This window comes from Ahaetulla prasina, chromosome 4 (genome assembly GCF_028640845.1).
Source record: "Ahaetulla prasina isolate Xishuangbanna chromosome 4, ASM2864084v1, whole genome shotgun sequence".
Lineage (NCBI taxonomy): Eukaryota > Metazoa > Chordata > Lepidosauria > Squamata > Colubridae > Ahaetulla > Ahaetulla prasina.
In genome coordinates this window covers 33,939,472-33,964,892 of record NC_080542.1, presented here as the reverse complement: position 1 = coordinate 33,964,892, position 25,421 = coordinate 33,939,472, and the positions used below count along the sequence as shown (strand labels likewise).

The window sequence follows — 25,421 nt, the reverse complement described above, 5'->3', positions numbered from 1 at the left end:
AATTCACTCAAATGAAATTCTCATTCCAGGCTGTGACCATTTCCTGAACTATAACCACCTGAAAACATCGATACAAAAGATTGGGTATCTCAACTCCTCATTAAAAGGATTGTGTGTCAAAGTTCCCAGAATTTCTACCAGACTGTAATCTTTTATATATGCTAATCAGGGAGCTAAACATTTGATCAAGCATTTTGCCAATCCCATTTTAGTTTTATTCTTTGAATATTGATTACATTCCTTGAACTCCACATACTACACTAGTTGATTTCTCACGAATCCCTCAGTCTTTTCCCTGGGCATTTCTTGGCCATGCCATGAAATTAATATTTTGTTTTATGGAGGAACAAATACATAATTTGGCTTCTGAGAACTATACAAAGAATTATAAAAACTGTGCACTGTTGGTATTGGTTAGAATAGTCCCCAGAAGGTTGCACAAAATTTCTTAGCCAAACTGATCATTGTTGAGACACAACAAGTTGCCTTCTGGGTATTCTGATTGACCACAAACTACACTATGGCAATCACCTTGGGAATGGACTGGATTCCATGCAATGACAACTGTTTTGCAGGAAACCCACAGCATACTTTCCAGTTCCAAATTTGACTAACCGTTTGAAAAAAATTGACATCCTGTAACAATACATCACCCATAACCCATCCCAGGGGTCTGCAAACTTGGCTCTTTTAAGACTTGTGGACTTCAACTCCCAGAGTCTTAAAAGAGCCAAGTTTGAAGACCCCTGACCCATCCCAAAGAATTAAATTTCTTAAAGGAGAACTATGCATTGTTGGTACAGTATAAATATCAACACTAGGCATTGATGCTTCAGAAACAGAATTAGTGTACTTGTATTTCTTCTGAATTCAATGTTCCCTCCAAAAGTGTTTCTGTCCATTGTAATTAACTGAAAATGCAGTCTCTCAAGTTCTGCAGAGAGCTTTATAGACCATGTTATCAAAAAATAACGTTAACAAACAAAATCTATATATTCTAGTGTTTCTTTCCTTTCAAAGTATGAGCAAAGACCCTGAATGCAAGCTTTATTATCAAGCTTATTTCAAAGAGATTCCATGTGTTTGTTTTTTTAAAAAAAACATTTTCACAAATTCATTTCCATGAAACAGTTCATGGAAAAGCCTTATAAACAACTTCAGTGAACTTTTGATTTTACAGAGCTTGTTTAGCAAACTTGGCCAAAACAGAAAAACTCTAGGCATACGGTATGCTGGTGCATGTGCATAAAATCCTGGTAGTCATTTTATATACAGATATTCCTTGGTTTACGACTGGTGGCTTAGTCACCTTACAAAATTATGACAGATCCTGAAAAAGTTCCGATGGCCACCCATCCCCTACAGTCACATGCCCAGATTTTCAAAACTCAACAACTGGCCTACATTTACAGGATTCTCTTTATCACCACCTCATTCATTTAACCACCGCTGCAAAAAAGTTTGTAAAATGGAGTGTGTCATGTGATGGCACAATTAACAAACATGATGACTTTCAACCGTAATTGTAAATTCTAGTTGAGGATTATCTATACACATGTCAGTTTACATATGTGTAAGATGCATAAAATACATAAAACACACATGCATAAAGGTCTACCTGGATTTAACAGACACTCTCACTTAATAGACATCCCCTCCTCGCATTAACCATTAAACCATCCATTTAATTAGCACCTTTAAATCAGAAATTATTTCACTGACAAACTTTCATTCATTCTATCTGATATGCTAAAAAAACATCTATGCGATTAGAACCAGAGGAATGATAAGAAAAAAAGCAATTGACTAGTTTCTCTTAATGTTTCATTCCTCTCAATTGCATTTTCCTTTTCATTCATGAATTATGCATTTGTTTTCAGGAGCTCAAGTTTCACTATTTTCAATTAAAACCAAGCTTTCTATGCCTACAACAATGTTTTCCATCCAATTGACAGGTTATTTTCAGCAATTCTATCATGCGTGTGGCATAAAAAACACCAGCAAGTATCGAGGTTGTCAAGTTTCAATCAGATTGGTTTAACTATTCTTATTTTACAAGAAAAGTTAAACAGCCATAGCCTTTTACTTAAGCAGAATTTTCCAAATTGGTTTCTTCCCCATCATCATTTTTTGGGGGGGTAACTTATCCATGCTGTTGTAAATGATTTCAATTTCTCGTCTCTTTAGAAAATGTTATTTCCCATTCATGGTCATAAGAAACCAAAGAATTATCACGTTTTGTTTTCCAAATATTTCCAGATCCAATGCATATAATCACTTGTGCATTCAAGCAGGAAATTGTATGTTGTGAAGTGGAAAGGTTTGCATTATTCATCTTTCACTGATTACATCCTAAGAACATCAGAAAAGCTTTAGACTAACTAAATCTGTTTCTCCAGGGGTCATCAGAAGCTTCCACAGGGATGGGATGGGATAATAATAATTTTTTTAAAAAACCCACAAATAGTGACAACAGTGTAATTGAGGCCCAGCTCTTCTGTATGTGCACTCACATGATGCTCAAATTGAGTGCTTGAGCATCATATGAGGGCTTTAATTGCACAGTCCCCACTGCCATCTTGATTCCTATCTCCACTATCCCAGATTCTGCTTATTATGGTCAATAGACAACAAAGAAAATACAACACCATATTCTAAAAGTCTGATAGATTCTGGCAATCTTAGTTTCCACCCACTTTCTTATTATACCACAGCCAACAAAAGGCCACAGCCTGGGTGAAAACTCAAAACATGCCAAGTCTTTGAGGAACTATGGAATGTATGTTGTGGGTGTTCACATAACTTTATGTGTGCTCAGAAACATGTTCTGCAGCATATTCACACATCACGATGTTCAGTTTTGAGCTCCAAGTTTGAATATCAGGCAAAGAGGAAAACTAGGAAGCTAACAGAAAGATTTTCTCTACAGAAAAATATTTACTTTCATTAAGCAGCTGAGGCTTCTCTCACTAAAAATGTCTCTCAGGAATACCATCTCCTCCTTATGATTGGAGTCAGGCCTCAGCTGTGAGGTCAGGAGGGCAAGCGTCTCATGCAAACCTAAAGGATCAATATAAAAGGGACTGGTCAGAATGCCCATGATCAAATTGTAAAATAGCATTTTACAGAAGTTTAATCTGTCCCAAAGAAGGACTTTACAATATTACTCTGAAATATCAGCTTAAAGCCAGAAAATTGTAAGAAAGAAATCCCTTAAAGCAGTGTCTCTCAAATTTGCAACTTTAAAAAGTCTGGACTTCAACTCCCAGAATTCCTTAAAGTTTACTTTTCACATTTCTGATAGAGATTCCAGTTCCAGTTCCAAATCCAAATTTTAATTTATTGGACAAGACTGTCCACGTCTGGTGCTAGGTTGTTCTCTGTCTTTTTTTTCTCTTTCCCATCAGCCAAACAACAACACTTACAATAAAAAAGGTACTTTGCATCCTGAGGCCTATTCATAGAATTCCATCTCTTCAGGAAAATTGCTTAGCATGTTCTGCTATTATTTTGGTACCAAGGCTTTCAAGAATCCTTTTCTTCATAGATTGTGCATCTTTTATCTATTCCACAGAATATAAGACTGCTTTTAGCAACCACTTATCTGATTATCATCATTTTTACACCATTTTTTGTATATGTAAATTCAGAGCTCCACACCAGAAGGATCAGAATCAAAATGAGACAGATAAGGGGGAAAAAAGGATTAGTTGAAAACTATTCCAAATATGTGCAAATGGCTTCTTACAATGGGAGTGACTTATCTCAAATAGAACCAGCTTTAAGCACCGTGTACTCCTTGAATGCTGGACATCAGCTGGAAAAGCAAACTGGAGTCAGAGAAAAGCAGAACTTTACTGTTCTTAGAATAGGTATTAGTAACTTCTGGGCTGTGGCCATCACTGATCCTATGCAATGCCATAGCTCCCAAAATATAAAAATCTTAAAATATGGTATAAAAAAGTGAAGCATATAAAACAAAAATCAATTGATTGTATTTATTTTACATTGGAAGTCAATATCTGGTGCAGAGTTTTCCAAACCTGAGAATTTCAAGATCTGTGGACTTCAACTCCCAGAATTCCCAAATCAGTTTGGCTGGCTGCAAAATTCTGGGGGTTGAAGTTCACACATTTTAAAGTGCCAAGTTTGAAAAACACCAGTGGCACAGTAGATGTGGCCACCTTGTCCATTACTATAACCCCCACTTTCCAAGACTATAACAACTCTAAATCTAATATATTTTGAGCAACTACATCTTCCAAACATCCACTGGGAATTCTGTCCCAATTTAGTTGTACTAGCCATACCAGATCAGGGGAAACTGATTTATAATCTGAAAAAAAAATGGCCAAAGGGTACTGCTTTTTGTTTCCTTTTTCACATTTTATATTGGTTTACTGAGATTAGGTTTCCTTTGTTGTTAATACATTAGCTTTGGTTTTTTATTATCAGCTTATTATAAACCATTGCATGAGTTTAGATCAGTAAATAAATAGCACTAGAAACTGGCTTATCTTTAAAGCCTTCTGGACCTCCAGTTCCATGTAGGATCGTTATAGAAAAGCACATTTTCTAAAACATAAACCAAGAATGATATCATGATTAAGGTAGCAGAAATTCTAATACCTGAATCTTCAGATAGGACGGGCATGGTATGTTTCTTGCTCACTACCTACAGATCCACGTGTTCAATCCACCTTCCAACAGCTATAATTTCTACACCAACAGAATGCCTGGAATCAAAGAAAAGACAGCACTGTTTTTTTGACAGTTTGAAAGTATGTTAAAATATGTGCTTTCTATAGTAAATTTCAGAGAGAATTATCTGTAATTTGGTTATTGTATGGCTTCATTGCCTCTGCTGTTTGGAGCAATTATTAATTATGATTGGTAGAAAAAGACAAATTGATCCAAACTGAAAGAAAGGATAGAAGTGATCAGAAGACACTCACATAATTGTGGAGAGAGAGAGATCTGCATTAAAAATGGGTGAATTCATCTGAATTCACAACTACATAAATACATTCCACATTTGCAGGTATCAAAAAGCTTAATGCAAACATGCAATTTCACGACCTTCCCAGGAGCATCTCAGTCCTATCATGTAAAGGAATCCTGGCCCAATGCGGCTTTCCTCTTAAGCAGAGGTTCTCAACCCTGAGCAAGTTTAAGAAGTGTGGATTTCAGCTCTCAGAATTCTGCTTTTTAAAGCTGCTGAGTTTGAGAAGTATTAGTCTAAACTATTGTGAAAGTCTCCTCCTGCATTCCTACCTATCACAACCTTTCTATTCTTCATTTAGTATTATCAATATCATAACAAGCCCACTTCATGGATTGGCTTGTGCAACAAAACACAGCAGAGTTAATTTTAATGTATGTGTTAGTAAAAAAAAATGCTGTTAATTTAAAATAAAACAATGAAATATCCCAGTTTTCCTCTAGCCAAATTGGAAAACAGGGTAGTCCACAGATCTTTAAACAAAGCACACTGGCAGGCAACGTTTTGCTCTGCACTAAACACGTGCAGCCATTATTGATCAAGCTGTGTTCCTCAGCTATCATGAGCATACTTTCCAAAAACTGCACTTTTTTATCATTGAGGGGAAAAATTGTTTCCTTTTCAATGTGGGACCCCTGCAATTTGGTAAGTTAAGCATCATCTATTGATCCAAAAGACATTTTCTACTCTCAGTATATATTTACTGAACAATCTGATGAAAGCAATGCAAATTGCAATAGACATACTGTCTAATAAGTAGGCTACATTCAATGCACACCCAGCAAGTGGAAATAAGCTCTGCTGGATTTAAAGCTATCCCAGGCTGGGTACACCAACTACGTTAAGCCATAATGAGATTGGTTTCATTTTGATTTATCATCTTAAGTAAAGTCAGCCTTGTCACTTGCAAACCACTGTGTGCAGAAATAAATGACTTGTTGCACTTAGAGGCTGGCTGTCTTTTTAATCCTTTGGCTTTGGAGGTCCACAGGGGATGTAAATTAATATATATTTCCCTTTATTTATATAAATAACTCAAGGCAGCACACAGATACTCATTCCCCTTCCTATTTTTCCCACAACAACCCTGTGAGATGAGTTGGTCTGAGAGGAATTGACTGATCCGAGGTAACCTACCTGGCTGTCATGTCTAAAGTGAAACTAGAATTCACAAGTCTCCTGGCATATAGTCTGGTGATTTAACCACTAGTCCTGTAATGATCTGATTGGCATAAGCAGGACCATTTTTTTAAACTATTTTGGGGATGCAGGTAGGGGAATATTTAAGAGTTTTGTTCGTTAACTTTCCCTGATGGGAAAAATCAGCCCATTAGGGAGGGATATAAGATTTGGGAGGGGGGAGTATGAAATGACAGCCTTGACCCTCTGCAAATGTTAAGGCATCATGTTGTCCTGGAAAATGCTATCCAAATTCATGACATCTCATCAAGATGTTGACATGATGGTGTTTTGGACTACAAAAGGGGCGTTGAAGAACCTTGGATAATCCATCTCTGGGTAAGGACAAGCACCCCTTGCAGAAACACGCCCATATAAATATTTGCTTCTTAAGTCCTTGTCTTCAAGATTCAGTTTCTTATCTGTTCACCAAGAAATAGTTGTAACTCAAAGGATGTTGAGCTGTCCATTCTGCATAGTATGAAAGAACTGTACCATTTGTCGGCCTCTATGCTTCTGCATCACTTTATTTTTTTCTGCTGTGCCAGCCATGCCCCTGGATTGACTATTGATCCTGACCATCTTGAAAAGCCTAATCCCCCCATCTGCTTAATATTATTTTCAGTAGGGTGTTCTTCACCCATTTCACTATAGGGCGCACAGGGTGGGGTGTCACGAGTGCTTACCACAGTTGTTGGAAAAGAAAAAAAAACTCTACTACTTCCTATAGCTGGTTAAACCCATTTGCGATAATTAGCCAGAACTTTAAGAAATCCACATGCTGTGCAGAAGTTTATGAAGTGAAGCAAGAAAGTTCTGCACGTTTGTTTTCATGTCTCAGCCTTCTCATCAGTTAAATCTGCACAACACATTACTGTAAACTATATGAAAATGGGATTAGGTAGTCTATGAATCATCATGTTGTTGGCCACTCGCTGTATTAACATAGTGTGTGAATTTGATTGTGAGTCATAATATAAAATTCCTTTGGTTTGGCTATAGCATGCTTATGGGAACACAGTAACTAAATTCTGTTTACCCTGGTTTTCAGTTTAGAATGCTGTATGCACTACAGCTGGACATGTAAAATGTGCAGTTGTGAACAGAGTTTGAATAGCAATAACACTGTTGTCCATGAGTCATTGCACTGATGACTATCTTGTGACAAGACAACACCACCAGCACTGACTGTCAACCTGAGATATTTATCAGGTAATTGTAAGCAACTCATGTAGGAAAGTTCAATAACTTAGTGTATTTCTCTGAATTTTCTCTGCTAGAGCCATAGAGTATATAATTCAAGAGCATCAGGGATTTCAGGTAAATCTACGTTTTACTCCATGAGAGACAATTTTCATTTTAATCTGGCCTCTCCCAATCTTATTGTGATTTATTCTCCCCACACATTGGGAGGGTGCCAAGTCAAGAAAGGCTGATAATCATTCATATAGGTATTTTTTGTTTAGCAACAGCCCCATTTATAGACCATTCAGTTATAATGGTGTTGAAAAAGTATCTTTGCAATCAATCCTCACATTCATGATCTTTGCCAGTCTGTAAAACAAAGGAAAGCTGAAGTAAGATCATAAACATGGTTACAGTTTCACTTAGCAACCACTTCACAATCAAGTTGCCAGTCCCAGTTGTGGTTGCTAAATGAGGGGTGGGTTCTACTTACCTTTACTACCAGTGCTTGCTTTGTTTGCGAATGCTTCTGCGCATGCACAGAAGCCCCTTGATGATGTTGGGGATGGTGGGCTGAGCCTCCCGCAGTTTTACTACCGGTTCTATAGAACCAGACAGAACCGGGAGCAACCCACCACTGTACCCGTAGTTAAATTGCCAGCATTACACATAGTTACAACCATAACTGAACCAGGCAAATGCTGACTTAAGTTATGACAGTCATAAAGCAAACATCTTGGTCATTAAATGAGCCCACTGTTTATTATGGGATGTTTTTTTCTAGAAATCAGAAGTAAATGCTGGTTTCTAGCAAAAAGGTCATAAACCAGTCTCGTGACCCTAGAGTGCTGCAAACAGCCATACATATGGGGCCTTTCTGCCGAGCTCCAAAATGTGGTCACATGATCCTGGCAGGATCCCAACATTGGATCCTCAAAGCTGGGCCCTCTGCAGGGGGAGGGGATCTGTCATAACTTCAACTGGTTGCTAAGCAACTAAACGTAAGTCAAGACTACCTGTATTATCTTTTACTGTTGCATTAACAAGGTTTTGAAGCTGAGCAAGATACTTGCTATCCATACTAACATTCTGCTTGAGATAGGATGACCATCTTAAAATTTCTTTTGATTCAAACTTGATCTCTAGTGACTTTATGAATATATTCACATAGGTTTTAGATTATTATTATTTTTCCCACAATGTGGAAGGAGTGCACCACTGCCAATAATGTTTTATCTTTCCTTTGAAACTTTAACCCTAGAACTCCCAAGTGGCACCCCATTCAAGTAAGCCCTACTTCACTTCAAAGACCAGAACGCTCAGCTGGATTCCACCCCATGCTCAGATAATATCATCCTAGTTTGATCCTATTCTGAAAATTAGGATGTTGCACAGGGAGAAAAAAATCCCAGCATTGTTAAAATAAGCACTTCTTCTTATAGCTGCTGCAAATGCAGCAGTTTTAGGCATAATTCCTCTGCCATTAGTCACTGAACTGTACCTTCTAATATTCATCATCCTGTGTGAAAAATAAAGGTAGGGAGGGTTGCTTTTTACAACCCTCTCTTCCATCTACTTATTTCACCTCTACCTAACTGGGAAGGATGATAAGTGAAGTGTTTGTGGAAAAGGCCATGTTTTTGGCCAACAATCCAAGCTCTCCAGATATGGGAAGGGAGAAGAGCTCATTGCAATTCAGGGTGACAGTGGGAAGACCTTTGGAGAAATTATTCCTCTGTAAATTTTAATTTCATTCCATCACAGGGTCCATGGAACTCCCTTCCTGGAATATGTAAAATACTCAACATATATCTTGATCTAACAAATCCATCAGGCACATTGCTACAGAAAAAAGTGACTGCAAACTTAATTTCAAAGAACAATCAAATATGTGCATAATAGGCCACACCTACGTAAATATTCATGGCCACCAGAGTTAAATTTATAATATATAACTAGATATCCAGGAATTTTTGTAGTCTCACTCTTTCCATTATGATGGAGAGTTCTAATTTTAAAAGGTCCTGGGTTTGACACACATAATTTCCATGCTGTTTTTTATTAAGACTATAGCTATCAGATCTGAGGTTTAAGACTCAAGCCATCCGCTAAATCCTATCAAAGAGATCTCCTCTGCTATCTACTGGTCATCCTGGATTTTGGCAGCCAAGATTTGGGAGCACCCTTACAGGTTACTGCAAATGACATGGCCTCTTTATAAAGCATTGGCTGAAATGAAATTGCAAGCAACAAGAACAGTGGATGAGGAACTAAGAGTAACACACATGCCTTGCAGGCAGAAGGTCTTATTGGCCATCTCATTAAAAACTAGATAGCCTATTAAATGAATGACCTCTGTTCAGACTGTAGAAAGCTGCAGCCAACTGAGTAAGTAATAAGGGGTAGGATGAACTAATAGGCTGACTTGGGAGAAGGCTGTTTCTTATGCTCTAATTAACCAGGGTATCAATGCAATCTACCTCATCTATTTTAGCTAATCCATCCCAAAATTCAAAAATTCAAAAATGAAATGGTACAATTAGAAGCCTTTTTTAAAAAAAACCAGTTAAGCTTTTAATTAGCTGAATAGATTTAATTTACTAAACCACAAGCTGTTAAAAAAAGATCAGACCTATGCTCTCCTTAGAGACAACTCTGTGTTACTAATACTCCATACAGCCCTTAAAGACATCCCCCCACACACATTTTAAAAACAAAAAATGTAACCCCTGACCTCAGAAATAATTCTCCTTTCAAGCCTTTGTTGCAGTGCCCACAACCTTTTGGGCACCAAGGCAGAGAAAGGTTTTTTCACGGACCGAAGAGGACATGCTGCCTGCATCCCATGGATGAGGCTTCACTTGTTTGCATGGCCCAGTTGCTGACATGCTGCGGATCGATGTGGGTGCACAGACCCACAAGGGGTTGGGGACTCCTGCTTTATTGTGTGTTGAAGCCAGTTAACAATTATGCTTTGCAGCTTTATGAATTTGGCCAGTTGCAACTTATCTAGAAATCCCTGGTTAACTAATCCATAGTTTAGCAAAATAATGCAATCACACTTTCCCTTCAAATGTTGTACTATAAGCAGAAAAAAAAGCAATGCACAAGCGGGACAGTTAAGGAAAGCTTTGAAGCAGCATGACTCAGATGCAAGTACAACTCAAATGATGTGTACAACACTATTTGCTTATGCTTCTTTAATGGGTTTACAGATGCAGCTCAGATATCTTTATCGTCCTGCTGTGTTGGTACAGTATTTGAATATATTGATGCATTATCTCCCCTGCAATCTCATCCTAAAATGTTTTGCAGTTTAAAATAACAATGTAAGCACGTATACAACAAATTAAACAATATTCAATTTCAGCAACAACCAGCTCAATTCAAGGTGCTGGCCACCACCTAAAGGGTCTTTTACAGTTTGAGTCTTGGCTATCTTTGAGAATATCTGCATCGGTTGGAAAATGTCCATCCAATATATATTGGCAGGACAGAAATGCTTCAGATTACCATACCCTGCAATTTAGGGAGACTGGTTCAGGGAGGGTGGCCAAGAAATCTTGCAAGTGCACAAATTATTGTATACATAAATAAAAACTGAAAATCATTTGGTAGGGCAAAAAAAACCATTTATCCAAGAGTGTCCTGGATAAAGAGTTAGAACTTTCAAGAGATATAAAAAAAAGATATAATTTATACCAATTTACACATTTGCGGTATGGGGAGCATTCCAAAATGGGGAAACCCCCACAGAGAAGCCCAAGATGCCACAAGACAAGGTTGGGCCAATATTCCCCATCTCCAATCTCTGTTAGTCTCATGCTCTATTTAAGGACCAGCTCAAAAAATAAAATTGGCTCCTGAGAAAGGCAATGGGGAGAGCTGGAAATGACACTATAATATTATGCTTGGTACTCTAATCTCCATCTTTTCTCTCATTAAGGCAACACTTTTGGAGAATTGAACTTCTCTGTCTCAATCAGAGACAGGAGTAAGACTGTCTCTGACTGAGAGAGAGAAGTTCAACTCTCGAAAAGTGTTGCCTTTATGATAGAAAAGTTTGAGATAGAGTACCAAGCATAATGTACTATTAAACTTCTAAGGTGCCCATCTTCTCAAGATGAGTCTAGGCTTGAGCTTCTAAACAAAGTTAGTTATAAACCAAACAAGATTGAGAAAATGAGAAGCTGAATGGGCAATACAAGCTATCTAGAGGGACAGGTTTAAAGAGAAAGGGCAAGTAAACTAACCAGCAGAAAGAAGAGAACAAGCGGAAACAGAAAAATGGAAAAACACCTCATTTCCACCACTATATTTCTCTGTACCTTACAATACCTTTCTGCCCTGTAAAACTATCCACCTCTTTGTCATAACCGTACACTGCTTCATTTAATGGTAGTTCCTGACTTACAACCATTTGCTTAGTGACCACTTGAAGTTAACATTCAAAATGATGATGGACACTCCCAGCGCCCAAAATAGCTACTTACAACTCAGTTTTAGTTATGGCCAATGTTGTACCCTTGCGGTCACATTCACAAAATTAAGGTAGATTTGCCACACACACTGTGCCTATCTCCACCCCACACATTCCTTGTGGCATTTTACAATTTACTTAATACTCATGGGAGGTAATTCAGGTTCAGCCAAGAGCACTACATTATCTGCATTCAAAAGTTCACAATCATAAAGTACATTTATTCATAAATGTAGTAAACCAACTGGACATTTCAGATCATTGTCTGACTTCCAACTCAGTGTTGAACCATTTCCTGAGGATTCCACTTTTTCATGGTTCAGTTGTTCATTAAGTTTTATTCATGCTGGCTGGGGAATTCTGGGAGGCAAACTCCATATCCCATAAAATAACCAAATTTGAAAAATATTGGTTTAGTTCCATCATATATTTTTTCTACCACTTTCAGCAAGAAACCATCAGCTCCGTATTAATGCAAAAATTTCCATAGCTCATGCCTATTCACATTATCATAAGCTTTTTGGGTGTACAATAAACTCTATTTCTTATCTCAATGTTTTGCAGAGTAGCAAAAATCTGCTCTTTAAGCCTCCTGGCCACCATAATTATACTTCTCAGATTTTATTACCATCATATCTTATATGCTTTTGGTCAAAGTTCCGAAATATTTCCCAAACCCTTAATAAAATAAAGTCTAATAGTTTTTGTATTCACTCTTGCTATCTTTCTTTTTTTACAGGGAACAATAATGCATTTCCCCCCAATCCTTAATAAATTCAGTCTGCACACATTAAATAAATACAGCTATTCCATGAGCAAGCGACATTAATCTTTTAACCTTTCTTCAATTACAGCATCTATACCTGCAGCCTTATCATTTGGGTGGGGGGCATTAGCATTTGTAGTATTTATTTCAATTGCACTTGTTGATGTATCAATATTATTCTCTAAAGTTCTCCTTCTAGCATTTCCTCACTTCTGTTTCATTCTTAATCATTACTTTTTAATGTTTAATTCCATTCACTCTGCTAGAAGCTGTGAGTTACTCCATACCGTTATTCAGAAGTGCTATGTGAAAGCATGGTTTTCTCTCTAATTTTATAATGTTCAGAGTGGGCAATGTAGGTATACAAGAGCAGTGTTTGTATGACAGGTTTAACCAGATCAATTAAAGGCCTACTGGCTGACTTTGCCAAATATATAAAATTGGGATGAGTCGTCACTCTATTTTATGAACGGGGAATTTATAAACCCAACCAGTTTCAGAACCAGGGTTGCTGGGAGTCAGATAGCATACGAAGGAAGAAAGAAGGAAGGAAGGAAGGAAGGATTCTTGTTTTGTGCAAACCACAGTATGGAATGAATCTATAATCAAACTGCACAAAAGCAATACATGGAAACTACAACAAGGAGATATATTTTTTTCCTTTCTTTGCCTCTTCATTTATTGTGGTTTACTTGGTTAAAATGTTTTCAATGAAACACATTTTCCTCAATTTAGGTCCCTGTATATATGCTGAACAGTAGATAGGATGCCTATCTGGGAATGATGAGAGCTATAATCCAACCTGGATGAAGAAAGGCAGAAAAATATGAATGCTATCTTTGTTCAAAGGCTTAACTTTATCTTTCCAGAACTTCAAAGCTTTTCCCTTAGTCAGTGTTTCCTAATCTCAGCAATTTCAAGATGTGTGGACTTCAATTCCCCAGCCAGCATGCAAGGAGCCAAGCATGATGTATGGAGAAGTTTAAGCCACCAAGTACCCACATCTAAAACTGTTGAAGATGAAAAACACCACCTTAAGTCATGGTGAAATAATACATATGAGCAGGTGCAGAGTGCATTTCCTGAACGGTGAGCAGGAAACCATAATAGATCTGACATAAAACAAACAGCACACGCTTATAATCAAATTAAAAGCTGATTTCAGTGTAGCCTTTGGTTTTGCATTGTAGAAACCGGGATAACCAGCGGAAGGCAGTTAAGAAACAAATATTTATTTCTATCTATTCGTTGCTGTTTAGTGGTTGGCCGGATGTTTGCAGCCCTCGCCCGGGACCCGTTTCGTTTCAGAGTTCACACCATCCCGGAAACGCGAATGTTTATCTGAACCAGAGCGCGGACACTGCTCGCCCAGCTGGACGGGAGAGTGCGCCCTAAAAGCGCATCAGGACCAGGAAGCACCTCCGAGGAAGTGGCTGTAGTCTTTCGCTTCACTAAGGAAGCAAGCTTCCCTTGTAACCCCCTCGCCTCTACATGACAATAGGAGCTTCCCGGCCAAAGCAGAAAACGCGATCCGCGGCAAGTATAGCATCTCTAAAGTGAAGCAGAGATGTTCCCACCGCCACGAACATCCTCTCTTCTCCTCTCTTCCTTTCCCAGCTTGACAAATTAAGTCTCCCTTGCTAGGCAAAGCAACAGGAAAGAGGTCGTAGCCAGGAGGAAGCGGGTTGCCTTTGTGATTCACGCAAAAGCGAAGCCCGAGGGAGAAGGAGGTCCAAGAGCGCCAGAAGATGCGCGCGCGCATCCCCCCCTCCCCAGGCCAACTCCGGCCTGGTCAGTTTTTGGGCGCTTGGCCGCGGCCGTCGCCTGGCAGCCTCACTTGCCTGCACACCCGCCCCGACCCCACTATAATGTTACCCGTAGGAGGAGCGACGATCCACACTCGCTTGCTTGGGGCCCCCTTCCTCCGTGTCACTTTGGGTGGCGGCCGGCCCCTGCCGGCTCTTGCTGGGCTTCTCGTCTCGTGGGGCGCGTCTCGCTCATGCGCTTCGCGGAGGTGGCGGTACTTGCGCGCTGTGTGCGTGGAAGAATAGGCAGCCCCCCCCCCTCCCGGGTATGGCCCTTCCCCTTTTGTTCTACGCCGGGTGGAGAGCGCCGGTCACGCAGCCTCTGCTCGACCTTTCTCGGTCTCCCTGCCCTCGGGAGTCGCGCCTCCAATCGGTCAAAACAGAGCCGCCGCTCGCCAAGCAAGCGCCTTCCTCTGGGGGAGGGCGATATCCCTGGAAATACTGTATTCTTTAGCGGCAATCCCACGCACGCTTACCTGGGAATCACCCTCATTGAATACGATGGGATATACTTCCGAGTCAAGCCCACATAAGATTGCGATTTACGGTTCTGATTTAGTGTTTGGAGGCTAATTGTTTTCTTCCTTCCGTTTCAATTCTTCTTTCCTTCCTTCCCGGCTTTCTGCTCCTTCATTTCTGCATTTCACTTTCTCCTCTTTATAAAATAGACTGAATTCTCAGGCCAAGATGAAGGATAGAGAGATGGGATGTCTTGTCTTCCCACTCAGTGTATCATTCTCAACAGAAAGAGGTTTGTCTAGCCATTCAAACTAAATGACTTAATGAGGAATCCCCTTGACATGAAAACAAGAAAAACCTATAGCATTTTTCCTTTCAAGACAAGCTCAACAATCCTCAACAATCTGATATCCTCCAGGTATGTTTAGTATGGTTCCCTCCACAACCCAGTTGTGATAAGAAGGCTGGAGATTAGTTTTTGTTCTTATATCATAGTATTGATGTTAAAGTTGATGTGTAATTGATATTTTATCTATGTACACAGAGAGAGAGAGAGAGACACAGACTTGTTTAAAACTATATTTATTTGATCTCCAGTTAAAAAAATTCCAGCAACTTAATATTAATAGACTGTGATTTTTCTCCTTTTTCCACTAAAAATAATCACAACTTCATTAGTAAATGTATTTTAAAAAGTAGCTTTAAAGATTTTTCTGGGTTACTGGGGAAAGGTGTAGTCCTGGAATTCCATACTATGTATGGAAAATTAACAAATGAACTGAACCCACTGTACAACTTATACTCATTGAATTTGTGCAGTGATGCCTCTGCTGCCTCAGGCATTAGTTGGTTGACTTGGTTTGTGATGCCACAGCATAATCAGAAATAATTAACAACATCAAAGCTCTTTTCAGAGAAAAGTTTGCTTTTCAGAAAAAAGCAGAAACATCAGTATGATATCATGAAAACTGTGCCAAAACAGATTCATATCTTACAATTTCTGTTCTTGCATTAATAGTGAGATCTAAGCAAAACAGCAGGTTAAGATATAAAGGGAAATTGAATAAATAAAATTTACACACCACTGTGAGTTAGTGGGAAGAGCAAACTATAGGTTCACTAGAGCAGAATATTTCTGATTGCAAGTAAGAAAAGTGAATACCAATAATCAAAAAGCAACATCAGTGATAATTTTTTTTCGAATAGTCTGGGTCACCAATCACACATGCATCAAGGCTATACATTCTTCAAAAAAGCCAAAATCTGCAAGAATTGCAACTGCCTTTGTTCCCTTAACACTTCAAAAATATATGATCATTCTACAGCAACACAACTAAATCAACTATCTAATAACCATGGAACCCTACTTCCTTCCTTTACTAAGGAGTGATTATTGTATCTAAAGAACAGAGAATCCCACTGCTGTAGCGTGTCCAGAAATTATCTTTGAACATCATTACTGTTTGATATTACTTCTTTATGTGACCAATAATGTCCCTGTTTCTTTCATTATTTTCTCTTTACATAAATGTTTATTTCTCTGAAAATCTGCAAGAGTTGTCCAAAAACGGTATGTGGAGCCAGGCTTACCTGAAGGGAAAGTTTACCTTCAGATCATTCATGAAAAATGAAACTTGTTACACTTCAGGCTCGCTGAATTTCCTTATCACATCACATTTGACAGAAGAGACAAAAATGTCACTATCGGTATATGTGTCTGGACTGAACACATATTCCATTCTTGTGCATTATATCACCCTTACTTTACCCTGTAGTAGCAAAGGCCAGCATCATCCAGGGGTCCAAAGAAATGTGAAGAATCATGACTTTCCAGATATAGTCTCAAAAGGGCCAATACATGAGGGATGCCAGGAGTTGTAGTATTGACACACCTGGAAAGGTCCCTGGTTCTCATTTCCAGGATTATAAAGTTTTGGTCAACTTCGTATCCATTGTAAACAACTCTAAAGCTAATGGCCCAATCTGAAATCCATTATTTTCTTCTCTCCTGAAATAGCTTATAATGGAGGAAACCACATTAACCTTTTGGAAGGAAAGATCACAATGACAAGAGAAAACATGATGGAGAATAGTATTGAATTGGTGCACATTTAGGATGCTAAGAAATAGCCTCCAGCAGAGGCAATGGAATTAAAAATAGAAAAGATAAAATAACTTAGAATGAAATAAGTAAGGATATGCTGGAAGGTGTATTTTAGAGATCGGTATGGTAATAGTAGTAGTATAGCAAAGAGTAGAACTAAAATGAATGCCATAAATGTTAAGAGAAAAAAATATGAAAATGAAGTAATAGATGTTGTGGGAAAGCTAAAAATGGCAGGGCTGCAAATATAAACGGCATAACTAAACAAATATTAAAATATAAATAGGTTTGCTTATGGCGTGGACAGTTTCTTTAGCATATTCACGAAGATGGCCTGAGGACTGGAAAAATGGAAAGCAATGAAAAGGTATCAAGAGTGAATGCAGAAACCGTAGAGGAATTAGCCAGTTAAATGGGCTTGGGAAGATGTTTGGTAGTATTCTGACTGAAAGGGAATAAGAAATAGCAAGAAGCAAAATTTAGGAAATGCAATAAGGCTGGACAAAGGGTATAACCCCACCCCAACGAAGCCGTTGAAGTGCTGTCCCGGTGTTTAGAAGCCGTACGGGTCTGGATGGGGAGAAACAGGCTCAAGCTCAATCCCTCCAAGATGGAGTGGCTGTGGATGCCGGCATCCCGGTACAGTCAGCTGAGTCCACGGCTGACTGTTGGGAGCGAATCATTGGCCCCGATGGAGAGGGTGCGCAACTTGGGCGTTCTCCTGGATGAACGGCTGTCTTTTGAAGACCACCTGACGGCCGTCTCCAGGAGAGCTTTCCACCAGGTTCGCCTGGTGCGCCAGTTGCGCCCCTTTCTAGACCGGGATGCCTTGTGCACAGTCACTCACGCCCTCGTGACGTCTCGTCTGGATTACTGCAATGCTCTCTACATGGGGCTCCCCTTGAGGGGCATCCAGAGGCTTCAGTTAGTCCAGAATGAGGCTGTGCAGGTGATAGAGCGAGCCCCTCGTGGCTCCCGTGTGACACCTATCCTGCGCAGGCTGCACTGGCTACCTGTGGCCTTCCGGGTGCGCTTCAAGGTTTTGGTGAACGTCTTCAAAGCGCTCCATGGCATAGGGCCGGGCTATTTACGGGACCGCCTACTGCTACCGAATACCTCTCACCGACCCGTGCGCTCTCACAGAGAGGGACTCCTCAGGGTGCCGTCAGCGAGACAGTGTCGTCTGGCGACACCCAGGGGAAGGGCCTTCTCTGTGGGGGCTCCCGCCCTCTGGAACGAACTCCCCCCAAGACTTCATCAACTTCCGGACCTCCGAACCTTCCGTCGCGAGCTTAAAACACACTTATTCATCTGCGCAGGACTGGATTAGTTTTTAAATTTGTGGGTTTTTTAATGGGTTTTTATCATTTATTCTAAATTTTTAATCTCGGCCAATTGAATAAGTCTTTTAATTGTATTTTAATAGTATTTATATTGTAATATTATTGTTTATTTTATCTGGCTGTGAACCGCCCTGAGTCCTTCGGGAGAAGGGCGGTATAAAAATTTAAATAATAAATAATTTATTTATTTATTTATTTATTTATTTATTGTTCAAATTTATATACCGCCCTATCTCCCAAAGGACTCAGGGCGGTTCACAGGCATATAAAACATCAATATACAAATTAAAATAATCATTAAAAAACTTATTCTAATGCCCAGTTATTAAAACTAAAAATATTAATATTAAAATCAGTTTAAAACCCCTCTAAATTTAAAATCTAAGCCAGTCCTGCACAGATGAATAAATGTGTCTTGAGCTCGCGACGGAAGGTTCGAAGGTCCGGAAGTTGACGGAGTCCTGGGGGGAGTTCGTTCCAGAGGGCGGGAGCCCCCACAGAGAAGGCCCTTCTCCTGGGCGTCGCCAGACGACACTGCCTAGCTGACGGCACCCTGAGGAGTCCCTCTCTATAAATAAAATAAATAAAGATCCCGTTTTTGCTTTGAGAAATATATATATGCACAAAATGGAGTTTTTAATATCCTTATTGAAGTAGCTTAATAAAATGAATAGGCATGAATTATGGGGTGTTTTACAGAAATACAGAATGGAAAGTTGGCTATTGACTGCAATAAGAACATCATAATAGAGGTAAACCATGCATGTGAATTAGAGTGTCTAGGAAAGTGATGGCGAACCCTGGCATGTCACCAAAAATAGTATGGCATGTCCCCATCATTGGCCTATGAAATTGCTCAGAGCTGATCTGGAAAGAACACAAGGAGATGTGGTTGCACTCTGTTGCTACCTCTGTAACATTTCCTGAACATGTATTTTCCTAGATCTGGGTAGCAACTATGATAGGACAGGAAATGATGCAGGATGTTTTAAGGAACTGCCAAGAACTGCTAGATCTGAAGCATCCTTGTCTACTTCTAAAAAATAATATTGTATTCTTCTCAAACTGAAAATTGGATGCTGATTGAGATATGATGGAAGTATATATACATGAGAATAAATGGGATTCTTAAAGAACGGTCCAACAATGACAGGAATAAGACGTGTGATGTCCCCATACTTTTTAAAAATAAATTTATGGCTAAATATATAATAATTGCTTGGGATTATATCGAAGGGGTCTTCACTGAGGATATTAATGTACCGTAAATTTATATCCTGGGTTGTTGTATGAGGACCCAAATGCATAGTGATATAGATATATCATGATATGGAATGCATGATGCAACATATTGGATCAAATGGCAGCAAACAGAAGTAGCCAAATTCAGTTGATCCAAAAGAAGAAAAACAGGGTCCGCTTGGACTAGTGCTTAGATAGGAGACCACTACGATATTCTAGATTTGGATTTTTTTTAAAAAAAAAATCGAACAAGGACAAATCATTTGTCTGTTTCTGCTATGGAATCACATGGAATTGAGCTTGTCTCAAAGCAATCTTTGACTTTGAATACTGTTTTTAAGGATAGTGTTTTGTTGTATTTATTTTACCCTCCTCTTATATCTTTGCAATTGTTTTGTTACAGCTGGCTGATAAGATAAGAACATCAGTGGCCTCGGTGTCTTCCCAGCAGCAATTGTTCCATTGTAAGTTGCCCTTTTTCTTTTATAACATTAAAATATTTTACACTGTGCTTCGTCTTTCATGCATGAATTTTGCTAGCTTGTTTTATATTTGCTCTGCAAATAAACATGTATTAACTTCATTGTGGATTCATTGTGAATTTTTTTCTGTTTCAAATCAGCTGGCAGAAAATAATACTTTTTTTAAAAAAATCTGGTTTTTGTTCTACCATGGAAATTAATTAATTAATTAATTAATTAATTCTTCCAGGAATGATACCTTATACTGTATGCGTATAAGTATACAGTAGTTTATTCTGTTTCTATTTGGCAAGGTTTGTTGTTGTTTTTTTGCAATCCCTTTAAAAATTGCAGAATTAACTTGATGATCATGTTACTGCCTGGTCAGCACTGTATACATTGCATGAGTAACACAATTTCATTTGGGTTCAGCAATTTCCAGAATATTTTAATTTAAAGCTACATGGTTAATTTCTCTGAGAGGGCAAAACTTCAATAAAGAAACAGAAATCAAATTACAGCAATGAAAGCATTCTGGTTGGGTTTTGAGTGGGGGAGGGATAGAGGAACAATGCGTCAAATTGCCTCAGTTTCTGGAATGGTTACCATACCAGGGATCCCTTCTACTGGGGGATGGGAGTAAATTTTCATGGTTTTATTCTTTTTCCCAATCTGGTCTCTTGGAATGTACTTTCATGATTAGTTACAAGAGAGATATAGTCAAAGATTTGGCGGAAAGGACAACTCAGAGTTCTTCCACAGCAACTATCAATTTGCTGGTCTTGTTTCTCTCTTTATCTGGGAATTTCTAGGCTACAGAGCAACTCTCTGATCTCCGTTTCTGCACTGAAGTCTTTAGCAACAGGAAATAATGATCATATTCTTTCATCAGATTTCTTCAAGAAATTCCAGTCCTTAGTTTCTATCAACTGCTGCAATTGTACAATCTAAGTAGCATGTCCTTGTAAATGGCAGGTTGAATTATCCATTTAAAAAGTCTCTCCTAAGATGACTCACAAAGAAATATGCAACTGTCATTTTTTCCCCATTTGCAAGTAACAGCATTAATCTACCCAAAGTGACTAGTCTGAATTTATTGGGAGATTAGTTGCCAGTTCATGGCCACAACAATTTTTTTCTTTCCACTATCAAGTCCAACTTTTTTGCATTTCTTTCCTCTAAAACAATGACAAAATGCTTTCTTTTTTTTTTTTGCTTGAGTGTCAAACTTGACAAATGCCTGGAAAAATGCCTGAGATTTTACACTTTGATTTTTAAGAGGAAGACTAAAATCAATGATATGCACTACTGGCTTCTTAGGAAAAAAATAAGAGAAGCAGGTATTTCTATTCCTCTGCCCATTTTTGCTATGGAACTTCCTTCTCTGAGTGTCTCTTTCCATAACACAAACAGATATACCCATAGCTAGTCAGTTGACTACTGCTTAAAACCTTTGACCTGGAATCAATATAAGACAGCATGATTTCAATCAGATTTCCTTAAGTCAGAGAGGGACAACCTGTGAATGTTGGTTTAGTGTCTTTTTATCTCTCCTCTGAACACAATAATTAAGAAACTAACAGTGTCCTTTCATTTTGACAAATACAGCAACTACGGAGTATACTGAAAATAAAGTTAAAAACACCCTTAAATGCTTCTCCAAAATGAAAAAGAAAATGGGAATCCAAGCACCACCCATTTTGCATGGACTCCATCAACTGTGTGCCTACTTTCCCCAAAATTGTTACAAGCAATTCCCAGCCACTAAAGGTTTGGCCAGTCCTCACTAAATTTTCCATTCTTTATAGGCTTTATAGATCTCATATTCAGTAGTTGCAAATGTTTGCCAGCAGGCAGGAAAAAAAGCCCTAGGCCACAGGCAGAGACTAACTCTTTTAAGAACACTCATCCTTTACCAATTGGCAGTTGAAAAGGGGGCAAAAGTCCAGCCGCCTTGGCAAGATGGGCAGCATAGAAGTCTAACGATAAAAAGTCTTAATGCTAGTTGAAGCAAGAATGTATGGAGCTCTCCAGGGTCCTGCAACTTCCATCCAATTGGTTAAATTCTTTTCCCCTGCAAAGCTCCATTCTAGTCAAAGCAAGACAATATCTTTATATTCTGTACTGCCAAAGGAGTGGAATCTTTAAGGGAACATATGGATAAAACCTTGAGTATATTGTGTGTATAATCTTAGAGCAGCCTTCACTAACACTCTGCCCTCCAGATATATTGGATTTGTTAAATTGGCCAAGGACTATTGGTATATCAACGTGTTTCTCAACCAATCTGTTTTAATCACTGATCACTTTCTTGGGGGGGTAATTAGTTTTATTGTCATTACTTGATTGTTCAGTTTATGTATTTCCAAAAGAGAATCATCTACACAAGAGAATCATCTGATCTAGGACTTCGTTATAAGTTCCTCTTGAACTTATCTAATCACAAGCGCATCTGAGTCTGCAGGAGGAAATAACAAATTGCCTCATTCCATCAGGACCTGCTTATCTATCATGAATTTGACAACCAAATGCAAAATGTTAACATCCGGTCATGGTAAGATCCCATTTGTTTTGACAATTCCTTCCATAGAGTGCTTGATGCAGATTTATAACACACTCCTTGAAAAGCCTCATTAATCCCTACTGTTGCAGACTCAGCAGATGAGTGCCAATGGGATTATGAACTAAATATCCCCTTGGAAACAAAATAGACGAATCAGTATGTCTTAGGGGGACAATAGGGGAAGATATAAGGGAACAACAGACAAACACCCACATCCTAGCAAAGAACACCATGCTCAACGACAACACAGTGTTGTATGTTAATGTGAATTGGAAGTAAAAAAATCAGAAATGCCTAAAACAGTGTGTCTTGGACAGTATTGTATTTACCCAAAAGACAATTAGGTAATCCTGAATTTAAACAATACTGGGCCCCACTTTTCAGGAAGATTAGAAAAGCCAATTGTTGGGTTTATAGTAATATGTCTCATTCATTCTAAGATGACCCTGTCTTTCACAGCCAATTATTTTGGAAAACATAGGGTTTTTTTAGGTTCATGCAGCAGCATACTTGGTTACTTAAAATTCTGAAAAGAAATCCTTCTATAGTCCAAAATGTTTTTGCATTTTCCACTTTTAATAATAATAATAACAATAATAACAACAAAAACAGTTGGAAGGGACCTTGGAGGTCTTCTAGTCCAATCCCCTGCCCAGGCAGGAAACCCTACACCACTTCAGACAAATGGTTATCCAATCCCTTCTTTAAAACTTCTTGTGTTGGAGCATTCACAACTTCTGGAGGCAAGTTGTTCCACTGATTAATTGTTCTAACTGTCAGGAAATTTATCCTTAATTCTAAGTTGCTTCTCTCCTTGATTAGTTTCCACCCATTGCTTCTTGTTCTACCCTCAGGTGCTTTGGAGAATAGTTTGACTCCCTCTTCTTTGTGGCAGCCCCTGAGATATTGGAACACTGCTATCATGTCTCCCCTAGTCCTTCTTTTCATTAAACTAGGCATACCGATTTCCTGCAATCGTTCTTCATATGTTTTAGCCTCCAGTCCCCTAATCATCTTTGTTGCTCTTCTCTGCACTCTTTCTAGAGTCTCAACATCTTTTTTACATCATGGCAACCAAAACTGAATGCAATATTCCAAGTGTGGCTTTACCAAGGCATTATAAAGTGGTATTAACACTTCACATGATCTTGATTCTATCCCTCTGTTTATGCAGCCCAGAACTGTGTTGGCTTTTTTGGCAGCTGCTGCACACTGCTGGCTCATATCTAAATGGTTGTCCACTAGGACTCCAAAATCCCTGTCACAGTTTTTTTAAATGCTGTTGTCACAGCCATTCATGCTCCAATGACTGCCAGATTAGATTAGTAAATTGTTCTCTGCATAAGGAGATGCCTTTACAGTAAAACAATGTTTTTCAAACTTGGGAACCTTAAGAGGTGTGGTCTTAAACTTCCAGAATTGAAGCATGCTGGCTTGGGAATTCTGGAGTGAAGTCCACTTTTCTTAAAGTTGTCAAATTTGAAAAACTGCCTAAAAACACTCCAAAACATGATATGAACTCTGTAAAAAGCCATTCCAATTACAGACCAATTTTCAATGCTGGTAATGGTTACTAGATTTGTTTCCTGAGTAGATCACGTGCTTCTTTCGACTCCTAACAGTTTGTGTGGCTTAGCACTATAATTCATAATATGTTTTTTTTTCCTATATGGGGGCTCACAATTTAAATATCTGCCAGCAGTGCTTTTCCTCCAAAAACCCATTTTCTCAGATTTGAGAATACTTTCTACTCCTAGCAGAGTCTTTTTAGGGCTGCCTCTCCATCACAGTTACTGGAGAAGAGCCTAATGCTGGGAACAATTGAGGGCAAAAGAAGAACGGGACGACAAAGAATGAGGTGGCTGGATGGAGTCACTGAAGCAATAGGCGTGAGCTTAAATGGTCTCCTGGAGATGGTAGAGGACAGGAAGGCCTAGAGGAATGTTGTCCATGGAGTCACGATGGGTCGGACATGACTTTGCGACTAACAACAATAACAACTCCATCACAGTGCAGCATACCTCAAAGATCAGAATTCATAAAATGGAAGGTTTTTCTAATGAAATTTATTTACTAAATTCATGGAACTAATACACACATGCATGCCAAATATATATTATTGACAACTTGCCATTATTGCACCACACATTAAGGACAATAATGGAACTCAGATTCAATTTTAAAATCTTTAGCTTATGGAAACAGTTATAAGATAGCAAAGAAAATGTGGTTAATCAATAAAGTAATTTATTTCGTTTCCTTGACAGAGAATAACTTCATTAGCACAAAAACAGAAGCTGAGTTCCTGATTGTGCAAAGCTCTAGTTAGTTTTAATTCTGATTTGCAGAACAAGTTACAATAGCTTGAAACAGAGGTCTCCAACCTTGGCAACATTAAGACTTGTGGACTGCAACTCCCAGTATTCCTCAGCCAGCAAAGCTGGAACATATGCCTTGGCTTTCAAATACAGTAGCTATCTTCACACATAATGCAGCTATACCCAAACCAAAACATTACATTATGGTTTGGTATAATGGATGAAGCCAGCAAGAGTGAAATCAGGGTGGCACTTTCCAGAAACGTGGCCTGTTGCAACAAATAAATCCAGCAGGAATATTTTGGGATGTTTGAAGAATAAGAAATGTAATAAGCTTGGCTCAACCTAATCAAAATCTTCAGACTCAAACAAAGCTGAAAAATGCTAACAAAACTCAAAACACATTTTTTTTCTTTTTTTTTTCTCCTTTAGCTGAAACAGGGAAACCAAAATTGGGAATAAAAGCAAAATGCAAGCACACAGAAATCTCACAGCAATCTCAAGCTAATCTTTC

General features: G+C 38.8%; 1 protein-coding gene and 1 long non-coding RNA gene across 4 annotated transcripts in view; one reads left to right on the top strand and one right to left on the bottom strand.

Annotated features, from left to right (window-relative positions):
* MPP3 (MAGUK p55 scaffold protein 3) overlaps nt 1-14,639 on the bottom strand; it is a 121,855-nt gene extending 107,216 nt beyond the window's left edge. For 2 of the 3 annotated variants that reach the window (XM_058181916.1, XM_058181917.1), the window contains exons 1-3: nt 14,488-14,639; nt 4,630-4,736; nt 2,942-3,060 (exon numbers count right to left, since the gene is read on the bottom strand). In XM_058181916.1, the coding sequence (XP_058037899.1) occupies nt 2,942-3,060; nt 4,630-4,654 (144 nt within the window). In that variant the 5' untranslated portion in view covers nt 4,655-4,736; nt 14,488-14,639. The remainder of the gene's footprint in view (nt 1-2,941; nt 3,061-4,629; nt 4,737-14,487) is intronic. The other variant, XM_058181918.1, reaches the window with a different exon arrangement.
* A 309-nt stretch (nt 14,640-14,948) lies between these two features.
* On the top strand, nt 14,949-24,930 carry LOC131197627 (uncharacterized). The gene is made up of 4 exons (XR_009154998.1): nt 14,949-15,294; nt 19,969-20,029; nt 22,381-22,580; nt 24,857-24,930. It is a non-coding gene; the product is annotated as an uncharacterized LOC131197627 (long non-coding RNA).
* Nucleotides 24,931-25,421: the final 491 nt, after the last annotated feature.